This window comes from Chelonoidis abingdonii, chromosome 9, assembly GCF_003597395.2.
Source record: "Chelonoidis abingdonii isolate Lonesome George chromosome 9, CheloAbing_2.0, whole genome shotgun sequence".
NCBI classification, from domain to species: Eukaryota; Metazoa; Chordata; order Testudines; family Testudinidae; genus Chelonoidis; species Chelonoidis abingdonii.
The window spans coordinates 86894013-86905870 of record NC_133777.1 but is presented as its reverse complement, the minus strand read 5'-3'; the positions used below and the strand labels follow the sequence as shown (position 1 = coordinate 86905870).

The 11858-nt window shown below is 43.6% G+C and overlaps 1 protein-coding gene across 3 annotated transcripts in view; it reads right to left on the bottom strand.

The window, feature by feature from the left end:
* Positions 1 to 712: 712 nt before the first annotated feature.
* The window catches only part of LOC116818044 (ras GTPase-activating-like protein IQGAP1), a 122799-nt gene continuing 111653 nt past the window's right edge, over positions 713 to 11858 (bottom strand). The window contains exons 29-32 of one of the 3 annotated variants that reach the window (XM_032768658.2): positions 11298 to 11530; positions 3190 to 3322; positions 2691 to 2793; positions 713 to 1857 (exon numbers count right to left, since the gene is read on the bottom strand). In XM_032768658.2, coding sequence (XP_032624549.1) covers positions 1718 to 1857; positions 2691 to 2793; positions 3190 to 3322; positions 11298 to 11530 — 609 coding nt within the window. In that variant the 3' untranslated portion in view covers positions 713 to 1717. Of the gene's footprint in view, positions 1858 to 2690; positions 2794 to 3189; positions 3323 to 11297; positions 11531 to 11858 lie in introns of those variants that run through there. The other 2 variants (XM_075069781.1, XM_032768660.2) reach the window with 2 other exon arrangements.

Here is an 11858-nt window from a genome sequence, read left to right as displayed (position 1 = left end):
TGATGATGCAAAAAGCTCCAGGCTTAATTTAATTTTCACACCTGTTGAGGGGGAAAATCCCCTCTGACTGGCTGCCTTTTCCACTTCATCTCTTGGGGAAGAAAGTCAATCAAACTTACTGTATCAAGCATCAGAGCTCATTCCTGTCTCTCAGGATCTGACAGAAGTTTTTGGGTAGAAGAAGAGGGGAGAGAAATAGGGGACACCATTTTCACAAGAAGGGAAGAGGAAGCCAAAAAAGATGGCTGCTGGGGGTGGCTCCGCTCCCTCCCCCACCCTTTTACAAATGGACTGGCTTCTCTCTGTTCCTCCCTCTTCTTCTCTATTCCTACAACATCAGGCCTAGAGAAAGGAGAGAAGGGGATCCTTGCTGAAGATGCCCCTTCAGTTTGCGAGGGGTTGTGAGTGAAGAGCCACCACTGCTGCAAAAGGAACAGAGGTTTACTGAGGGAGGGGGAAAAGGGAAGGGAAAGATATGGCTGGATGAACTGACTGAGGTAGCTATGGGGCAGATGTGAGGTCAAAGGGGACACAAAATTGATTTGAGAGTGAGGGTGCGGAGTTGATGAGCGGGGGAAGATGACAACAACATAATTAACAGATGTATAAATGGGGGAACAAAATTAACTAGAATTCTGAGAGAACGCAGAAAACCTCTGCACCATCAGGTAGCCCTTTAATACAAGTTTGTGTAATATACTTTTTTAAGTTGGCAGGTATGGATTTTAGAGAAGCAAACTGAGCTAGAATCAAATCAATCAATGTGCATATGTGACAATGAGCTAGCCCCAATCTCCTCACAATCACACATACTAAGAGGGAAAAGGGAAATTCAGAATAAGAAGGGATTAAAAATGTGATTTTTATTTAAAAGAACCTCATAATTTTGAGGCCAATCTCACGTTTTGTGGTCTGACTAATGATATTTTAACTTTTAGGGTTTACAATACTGCTAGAGCAGGTGATTGACAGCTGTGAGGAAAACACTGTAAATTACCACTTGTGTTCCCTGCTCCTGCAGCCTGCACCTCCTGAGAGGCACAGCAGAGAATTGCCTTAAGGTTTTTACTGAATTCAGTATGAAAGTAATGAATGCAATAGTACAGAATTTCTTGTATTGAATTTAACATGCGAGTTAAGTATTACATATACTGCACATTTCCCCTCTCCGAAATTTTCAATGTGTCACAAATTTTGTATTGGTAATACAGAACTGAACTGGAAAAGTGATCTATGGGGGATTCTCTGCTAAAATGATCTGCTGTGAATTAATTAACTATGTCCACAGTTAAAATTGACGTAATTGGCTTCAGAGTTAAAATGTACTCAAGATCAGTAAAGGCCATTCACACACTTCAGAGTTCTTGTTTCAGACTTTGTACGGACACTATCGGACTTCACTGTATCAGTTACACTCAGCTTGTGTTTGGAAGGTTTTCTTCATAATCATGAAAACTAGAGACACTTTTTTTAAATGACACACCTTAAATTCTCCACTACTATGCTTTCGCACTGGGGTTTTCCTGGAACAAATTCAATGGCCACAAAATCTAGGGGCCCTGGGTACAAGCTGTGTGCACTTAAACAGGCTTGGGTTCATTTATTCTTTCATTTCCTGACATCACGGTTGCCTTTTTCTTCCCTCATAGTCCAACCCATAAAATTAATATCCTACCCCTTATTTAAGCGACGACTGCTATTGGCCATTACCCATCACTCACTTCAGCAGGATTGTCCTTGCATCCATTTCAGCATTCTCATCGCCAGGAACATCAAATTTATTAGTCAGTGTAAGAGAAACTTCAGTCTTTGCTAGCATCTCCTTGTTGGGGTCATTAATGTTACCAGACCCTTCCCCTGGGGTAGAAAAAGGAGAGGTGAGTTATCAATGAGAGAACCTACTTCCCAATGCCAGATGTGATGATAGTGACACAGGTTAGAATGTATTCAAACATTGTCATGGGCTGTTTGGGTCTGCAATATCTTCCTTCCAGCACCGTACAGAAAAACAATCAATTCATTTTTTAAAGGACCTTTTACAGTCTATTTATGGGTTTTAAAAACATGTTCATCTTGCACATACATAATTTAGGATTTCCTAACATTCCTCCTTCTTCAGCAAACTGATAGAAAATGGATACTAAAAAAATAAGATTTCATATAAATTCAAGTTCTGGTGCCTCAGAGGTATACAAATCAGAGTGTGAGAGAGATAAATCTTGCATTTCAACCTGCCTCTCTACTGACAAGCTTAAATGTGACCTACCAAGGAAAAGAAATTCAGTTTGTGCTCTTTGTTGCTTCTTTGGCCTTATCATACTAAAAAGGGTTTGTTGGTATAGTTAGTAGAGATGCAGCTTGCACTGGCAAAAAACAGTTCTTTTGCTAGTATAGCTTATAACAGTTCCCTGAATTAAATAAGCTATAATGGCAAAAGGACTTTTTTGGCTGATATGTCTACACTAAAGCATTGGAGGAAAGGATTTGATACAGTGCCTCGCAGATTCATAGACCACAGAGATAGAAAAGCCCTATGGGATAACCTAGCCTAGCACACTGTAGGTTGCTGTTTGTATAGCACCAATTCCCTCCTTAACCATGATGATTCTTTATTGTAATTTTTTTAAACCACACTTGGAGCTACTCAGAAGAACATCACATCTCCCTCATGTAAAAAAAGAGCAGCTCACCTATCAGGGACTCAATAGTGGGAACTTCCCCCAGGTCATCCAGTAGCTCATGAATTGGATCATTGTGCTCAGGTGCAATCGCATCTTGATGATCTAAAAGCAACTAGATTAATACAAATATAAATAATAATTAACTATTCCTCCTGTGTCTTGTTTCACCCAATTTAAGAATTTCATTATTTAGGCTGATATTCTTTTGGAGAGAATTACTCTCAGTTCATATGATTCCCAATGAAGATACTAGCAGGCAAATGTCTGGCATCATCACATAAGACTTAAAGTATCAGATGACTTCACAAGAAAAAAATATTAAAAAGGCCATAAGTAGACAAACTACTGACCTCAACATTCTGACAGTTCAGAAGATATTGCCTTTTTTTTTTTTTTAACAATATCATCAACATTTGAATTTGTTAAATGATTCACATTAAACCAATCAGTAACAGATTGTTCAGAAGGGCGATTCTGCAAGAAAGAAATGTGATTAGTGTATACTTACAGTGTGTGTATTGATGATTTCTCCAATGGAAATATAGATAACTGGTTTAGTGAGAGTCACCAAGTCAGAATATTCATCAACATTAAATTTATCCTGTAGTTCTGGAACCTCACAGGCAGCCTGAAAAAAACGTCTTCAGACAAAAAGAAAAAAGAATCAAACACAATCCTGCCATCACAAGTGCTAACATAACCAAGGCATTGTCTCCCTGTTATTTCCTCAAGCAGAGCTGTTCTTTGGAACTTTGGTACAATAAGAGGAGGTTACTTACCTGTAATTGGAGGTTCTCTGGAGATGTGTGGTCCATTTCTGTATTCCACTGAGGGGTTTATGCATGCACACTATAAGTCTGGAGCTGGAGAATTTGAAAGTAGTGTCCCTTGATTCACGCACGTGCTCTGGCTCACCTTCTGGTTTCGTTCGAAGCGATAACGGGCAAAGCACACTGACTGTATCTCCAGTTCCTTCTCCACCCTGAACCAGACACATCCACAGCAGAGGAGAGGGAGGGCAGGAAGTGGAATGACATTAGGGACCACACATCTCAAAGGACCTCCAGTTTAAGGTAAGTAACCTCCTATTCTTCTTTGAGTAATGATCCCTACTGTATTCCACTGAAGGTGATTAGCAAGCAGTACTTAAGTCAGAGGAGGATGTAAGGATGAAGATGGAACAGTCATGCAGACGACTGCCAGCCGAAGAAGGCATCTGCTGCCAGGTCCTGTACTAAGACGTGCGTTGCAAAGGTGTGCACAGAACTCCACATGGCCGTTCTACATATGTCCTGGAGTAGGACATCCTAAAGGGAGGCTGTGGTTGAGGTCTGGACTCTTGAGGAAAAGGTCTGTACCCCACTAGGGGAAGGCAGGCAACCCAGATAGTTGATAGCAAAATGTAATGCAACACAAAATCTACTGAATGGAGATTGCCTGACCCCTAAGTCTTTCTGCTAGTGCAACAAACAGTTTGGGGGGCTTTCTGATGAGTCTTGTCCTTTGCAGGTAGAAGGCCAAAACCGGTTGGCTGTACAGGGAGTACAGTTGTCATTCCTCAGCAAATGTGTGTGGCTTCGGGAAGAAAACAGGTAAGTAAATGGATTGATCAATGTGAAACTGGGAGATTACCTTTGGCAGGAATTTGGGATGCAGGCACAAGACGACTTTATTTTTATGGAATATTGTGAAGGCGAGGGAGGGTCTATCATCATGGCCCCAAGCTCACTGACTCTTCTTGCAGAAGTCATAGCAATAAGGAAGGTGACTCATTACATGGAGCATGATGCCAACAGTTCGAAGGGTGATTTCATTAGTATAGATAGAACTATATTCAGATCCCATTGCAGAGTGATGGTTTGGATGAGTGGGAAGGTTCTGATGAGGGCCTTCCAAAACAGTTAATAGGTCTGTAAAGACAGTGCTCTTCCACAGGAGGGTGGAATGCGCTAATGGCTGCTAGATGGACTTTCAGAGAACTGAGGGCAAGACCCGATGCCTTCAAGGACAGGAGGTAGTCAAGGAGGAGGGAAATCCCCATCTATTCTGGGCAAAGTTCCTTTTGTTGGGTTCAAGAAGTGAAACATTTCCACTTGGCCCTGTAACTGTGTCTAGTGGATTCTTTCCTGCTGCAGGAGAGGATGTCTTGCACAGCTGACGAACAGGCCCATTCTAGAGTAGATTCCCATCCAAATACCATGCTCTAAGGTGGAGTGCCTATGGATTGGGATGTCTGATTTCACTGTTGCATTGCACTAGCAGATCAGGGAAGATTGGAGGGGAACTGGTGGACGGATTGACATACATAGGAGGTTGGAAAACTGTCAGGGCCAGCAGGGCATGATCAGAATGACGATCACTCTGTCTCATCTGATTTTATAGAGTACTGGAGGCAGTAGAGGTAGAGGAGGGAAGGCGTAATTGATTTGGTCTGACCAGATGAGTATGAGAGCATAGCCCTGAGAGTGATGACCAAGACCTGTCCTGTAGCAGTTCGTGTTGAATGTGCTGTTTATGTAGGAGGTGAAGAAGTCTTTGGTAGGTATCCTCCATCAGTTGAAAATGGCGCAAAGTATGGAGTCATGGAGTTCACACTCATAGTCATTTGCAAACTGTCTGCTTAGTGAGTCCACAATCACATTGTGTGTCCCTGGGATATAGGCTGCAGACAAGAGGATATGGTGGGTGATGCACCAGTTCCAGAGACTGACCACTCCTGCACATAGAGCAGTTGATCTCATGCCCTTGTTTGTTGATGTAGACAACAGTGGTGGTGTTGTCCAACATGATAAGAACATGATGGGAACAGCTGAATGGGAGAAAGGCTTGGTATGCTCTTCTTACAACTCGGAGTTCCAGGATGTTGATGTGCCTCCTGAATTCCCAAGGAGTCCATGCTCCCTGTGTTATGTGATTGCCTATGTGTGCTCCCCTGCCTACAAGGGATGCATCAATGATCATCTTGTCTGGGGAGGAGGAGAAGAAGGGAACCCCTGTGCAGACATGACATGGGTCCATCCACCACCAGAGGGATGAGAGCACTGTCAACATGAGGTCCATGGTGTGATGTTTGGGCAAGTAAACATACCTGGAGGCAGTGAAGATGGAGCTAAGCAAAGGTGGTGACTTATGTACACAAAGCATGTGGCCCAGGAGGGACAGGCAAGTCCTAGCCGGGACATAAGGGTTGTTGTTGATGTGAGTTATGAGTTGTCTGGAACCTGTTACATGGAAGATAAGCCCATGCTGTGACTGAGTTGATGGTGAGATAAAACAAGATTCAAGGGATGAAAGGTCAAGCAGCTTGAAAGTTGAAACTTGGGCTTTGTGTCTGGACTGTGCAGCTAGGAGCCTGTGGTCCGGATGGATATTGATGTGAAAATAAGCGTCTTGCATATCAAGAGCTGTAAATCACATGCCTTTTTCTCGGGATGGGATGATTGCTGCCAGTGTGACCATATGAAACTTGGGCTTGCAAATGAAGTGGTTGAGGTGACAGAGGTCCAGAATTGGTCTCCACCCACCTTTCTTCTTGGGTATCAAGAAGTAAGCAGAATAGAACGCAGTTCCTTGATATTCTGGGGGAACGAGTTCTACCATTCCTCGTTGCACTAAGGAGTTCACCTCTTGGGTGAGGATGCTGTCAAGAGAGTGGTCCATGAGGAATGACTGGGGGGCTTTGGAAGAGGTAGCATGATGAATTTAATTGTATAGCCATGATGGATTATGTTCAGCACCCATTTGTCAACTGTTATCACACTCCAAGCTTGAAAAGAGTGTGGTAGATGATTCCCCAAAGGAGGTAGAATGGTTGTAAGGTGGTAGGCAAGGTGGTTGGCAGCTCGAGGCTGACTCGGAAATATCTTTTAATTGTGGATTGCAGCTGCAAGGTGGAAGTGTGTGAGGGGGGGTTCCAGAGGGTGGGATCTCAGGGTCTTGTGTCACTTCCTTGGTGGCTTATAAGGTCGCTGATGGTAAAATTGGAGGGATCAGGCGGGTGATGGAACTTGCACTTCAGAGCAGGGGTGTAAATACCCAGAGAGTGAAGGGTTGGTCTGGAGTCCTTGAGGGCACGTAGGCAAGCATCCATCTTTTGATTAAAAAGATGGGGCTCATCAAAGGGGAGGTATTCAATAGTGTTTTGCACCTCCCAAGGGAAATCAGAGGAGTGGAGCCATGATTCTCCACCAATAACTATAGCCATAACCATAGCGTTGGAAGAGGTTTCTGCTGCATCCATCGCCAGTTGGAGTGTTGTTCTGGCCACCAGTTTCCCTTTCATAATCATTGCCTGGAAACGAGTCCAGTTTTGTTGTGGGAGTCAGTCAGCAAATTCCTTCAGTCTGCTGTAATTCAGGAAATCGTATTTGGCCTGATAGTTCAAAATCCTGAATTTGAGACTGGCAGAGGACAGAACCTTATACCCCAAAAGGCCCAAGTGCTTCCCCTCTTTGTTGGATGGTGTGGAGCGCAGGTGTTGTTGTCTGGCTGCTTGGACCACCAGTGAGTTCGGGAGAGGGGGGTGAGAAGAGAAACTCAGACCCCTTAGCCAGGGCATAATATATTTTTTATGCCCCTCTGCGGGTAGGCCTGCATATGGTTGGTGTGTGCCATACTGTTTCGGCTGGTTCAGGAATGGATATCGAGGAATTTATGCTGGGTATCCTGAATTTCATCTAGGGGAATGTGGAGTTTCCCTGCAACTCTATGCAGTAGAACTATAGGGTTAGAAGGGACTGAAAAGGTCATCTAGTCTAACCTCTTGCCAAGATGCAGGATTTGCAGTTTCTGAAATTGCCTAAAGTTGTCCGGAGCCAAAGGGGATGCTGTAGCCACTGCTTCATATAGTGAAGAGGAGGGGAATCTCTCCAGTTCTGGTAGCACCCAAGATGGGCTGAGGGGTTCCTCCTTCAGCAATGGATCCAAATGCCTGCTAGAAGGAGCCCTCAATGGGGAGGCAGGTGAAGGCTCCCTTGTGGATCAGCCAGATTCTGAGGGAGGGTATTGGGACAAGGACTCCCAATAAAGCCAGCAGTCTGGATCCCGAGGGTCTTGAAGTGGTCCCCATGGCATAGGGAACCAGTGGCTCCATGGGGATTGGAGACGAGGTTATTGTCAAGATCTGGACCGCCTTTGTAAGTACATGTCCGGTTGGCACTACACTGATAATCCCTCTCCAGTGTCCGACCTATTAGAGGATGAGAAGACGACTCTAGTTTCATCAGCGGTACAGTCAAGCCAGTGGGAGTGCACAGACCATCGAAGCAGGACGTGAGGGGTCTCACAATAGTTTCATATCATGAGGGGAAGAAATAGTCTCCCTAGAGGTAGTGGGTCCCAACAAATGGAGTGATCCTGGTTCTGCTAAAGCAAAGACATCCTGGAGCTCAAACGCCTTTCCCAATCTCCCTGGTGTTCAGGGTGCCCTCTTCTTTACTTGGAACTAGTGGTGATGCTGTGGACTTCCCCATAGTGGGCAGATCCCGCATCTTATGGGAAACCAGTGTTGATGGTACTGTGTTCCAGTACCTGGGACCACCGGATCCCCTTGCTTGTGGGACTTTTTGTTCTGTCTACGTGGTTTAGAGTGCACTCTGTATCCATGGCTCGAACTAGTGGAAAAAGCATCCACATTCTTAGTTTTTGAGGAAGACTTATTCCCATGCTTATGGGTATGCTTCCTTACCTTCTGAGGAGGCTCCAGCATGGGGTCCATAATGGTGGTACCACTGGTGCTGGATTCAGTCTTGGTAGCAGGAGGTGCACTCTTCGCTGTTTCAGGCCGATGGAGACTTCATGGAGACTTCAATAAGGTGCTTCTGAAGGCACAGAGCACAGCTTTCTCAGGTACAGCTGGGGAAGGACTAGCCGATACTAAACCTGGGTGCAATGTGGGCTTCTTGCAAGCAGTAGAGACAGCATTGGTGTTCATTGCTGACCGAGAAATGCAGGCAGGAGGCACAGAGTTTCAAGCCTGGGGTCCTGGGCATAGTACGGCACCCATGCGAGGGTATGGGGGGAGGCAGGGGAGAGGGTAGACAAATAAACCCTAATCACTAAAACTACAAGAACTATGATAAAACAGCTATAAAGTACTATAAAACTCTACAATTCTAAGAACTATTTACAACAATGTATTTAAAGGTGCTTCAGAGACGAGGACACTACTGAAAGTTCTGACTCGGACCATGCGGTGGTGAGAAGGAACTGGAGATGCTGTCAGTCCACTCTTTATCACCTCAGATGAAACAACGAGGCAAGCCAGGGTGCATGCATGAACCAGCAAACACTATTTTCAAAATCTTCGGCTCCAGAAGCATGGTGCGCATGTATAAACCCTTCAGTGGAATACAACAGGGACAATCACTAGAAGAAGAAGGTACGTGGTGTTTGTGGGTCAACTTTAGTACATGATGTGAAGGTACATAGGATATGCTAATGTGTTTTCCCCAGTATCTGCTGGACAGGTGCTACCCTGCGTCTCTAGTGGCCTTGTTTACACATCCAACGGGGAGAGAAATTCTGTGGTCATGAAACTGAAAAAAGCAGAGGCAATCTGGTTCTATCAGATATTATTACTATTATTATAGGGGAAGGAAATGTGACCCCTATATTTCAGTTGTCTAGAACTTTCCATTATAAAAAATGGTAATCCTTTCTTGAAGAGCTTTAACACCACTACAGTGTGTAGCAAGACTTTGAAATTTGACAGGGGACAGTTCTGGGGCCAGGGAGGTGCCTTTTATTGACCTGTAAATGTGTTCAGATTTGGCAGAGTTATAAACTGTTGAAAATCATCATTGCTCATCTGTATTTCACAATACAGCTTGAATTTGGCTTGTGCTAACACCCCTCAAGATTCCATTAGTATTGTACACAAACAGTGCCCCAGTGCCTCACTTCAGTACTTCACACACAGAATAGAACCTCTGGGGGGATACATTCAAAAAAATAATTGATCATCTATTCTTTTCTTCCTCTAATGCCTCCCATCAAAATACCTTTCTGTCTACAGTAAGGTGTACTGTACTGGGAGCCAGGAGATCAAAAGTTCTAGACTTACTTCTTCTGACTGGTATTAATTCTGTACTCTTCATAACCCTTATTAAGCAAGGCCTCATAAATAGACAGATTACTGAAACTGACAACACAACCCAAATCTCTAATATGCCAATCCCAAATCCCATCCATTTAGTCACATTGCCTCTCAGAAAAAACCTGCCACATATTTGTTCTTGGCTATGTGGTCTGTAAAATGGGGCTACTCATTCATCTCCCCATAGGAATTATTCATCTGCCTCTAACGGCTGGTTCACATAGGATAATGGACTGTTCTGGTAGCCAGCTAGTGCAGTTATGTCTGCACAGAAAGAGGGAGTCTGTGGTGCCATGCTTCAGATTAAGGGGTCCAAGCTGATGACGCATAATAGGAGTGGCCCTCACAGTTACAGAGAACAGAATTTGTGTTCGCCATTTTCCTTTAAAAAAATATCCACCTAGGACAGGGGTTCCCAATGCGGTGCCCGCGGGCACCATGGCACCCATGAGGGCATCTAAATGCACCTGTGTCCTGGCCAGTGGTCGAGCATCTGCCAAAATGCCACCGAAATTCGGGGACCACTGACCTAGGATATTACATACACTAAAAATGTTAATAAGGTTGCAAAGTCAAGCACTCAAAAGTTGGGAAATGCTATGCTAAAATTAAATAGTCTTACTTCATCTTCCTTCTGTGTTGTGATACAGTCTTTAATTACATGAACACATGCTATTTTCCACTAGACCACATCTGTATTCAGGGCACGTTTCTTTTTATCCTCACTGATTATTTACTGTATGGTCCCATGCCTTAGTTATGCTGTCCAAACCCTGTAATGAATATAAATTAAATTTCCTCATGGGCTTTATGGTGCTCATTTCCATAATATCAGAGTGCTTCATAAATATTAGTGATTTTATCTTCACAACTCTCCTGCAAGATAGGAGAGTATTATTATTTCATTTTATTGGCAGGAAAATTGAAATAGGACAACAAAGTGACTTCCCTAATGCCACAAAGTGAATCACTGGTAAAGGTAGGATTATAATTCAGGTTCTCCTGACTGCCAACGGTGCTCATTACTTCCTCATATGATAAGGCAGTGTGGTCTGAAGGGGTCACATGGAAAATGTACATGATCATGTAATACAAGACAGTATCATAAATAAATACACACAAGGGCAATGTTAATTGTAGCATCTCCTAACTTTAGAGTGCTTGATCTTTAAACCTTAATAACATACTTATAACCTAATTTGCTGTATATAGTATATAATCTATAACACAAATAAAAGCTTTGTGTAATGGCAGTTAAGTCTGATTCAGGGCACAATCTTCTGACCCACTCCTTTAAAAGAAAGGAAATGGCAAATTAACGGAAGAGGTTCCAGCATTTCTTGCCACCTTCAGGGTGCCTAGATCCAGACCTTCAAATGCAATCACTGACATTTTCAACAGACTGCACATTTAAGAGACTGAACCAGCTCAAATTCAGCAGGTGGCCCAAAAATTACCTTTATTTATTTGCAATATGGCCCTTCTCCTTACTTCCCAGCCTATTAGCTGGGATCTCCTACCTGAATTTCTGATAGGACTGAGAGAGATATTCATTAATTATGCTTAGGTGAGCATTGTCTCCCATGAACATCTTATTGGATGCAGCATGTTGTAACATCTTTGCAATGGAACCAAGGTTTCTGCGCTGGTCTGTAGTCAGCTGACCTCCAGCTGAAAGGTCAATGATGTCAAATGCATCTGGAGCAACAATAGCTGGGTTCATGTAGCGATAATACAGTAAATTGCCAATGATCTGGGAAAAGTTGAGGAGAGAAGTATGTCAAGAGGCAGTGACACAGGCTCTGGTTGGGCTCTATATACTCTGCTTTTACAAATTATTATTATTTGCATCAGACACAGGCTCCAGTTCAGGACTGAAGCCTTACTATATTGGGTGCTCTGCATACATACGCTAGCAGATAGCCCCTGTCCCCAAAGAATTTACAGATTATATAGAAATAAGATGCAATAGGGTGTTAATCATGATGGAAGCAGGAAGGAGAACACAAGGGCACTAGCAACAGCAAGGCAAAGTTGCAGATATTCTTAACTAAATGTATAATTTGTAGGCTATAATTTTT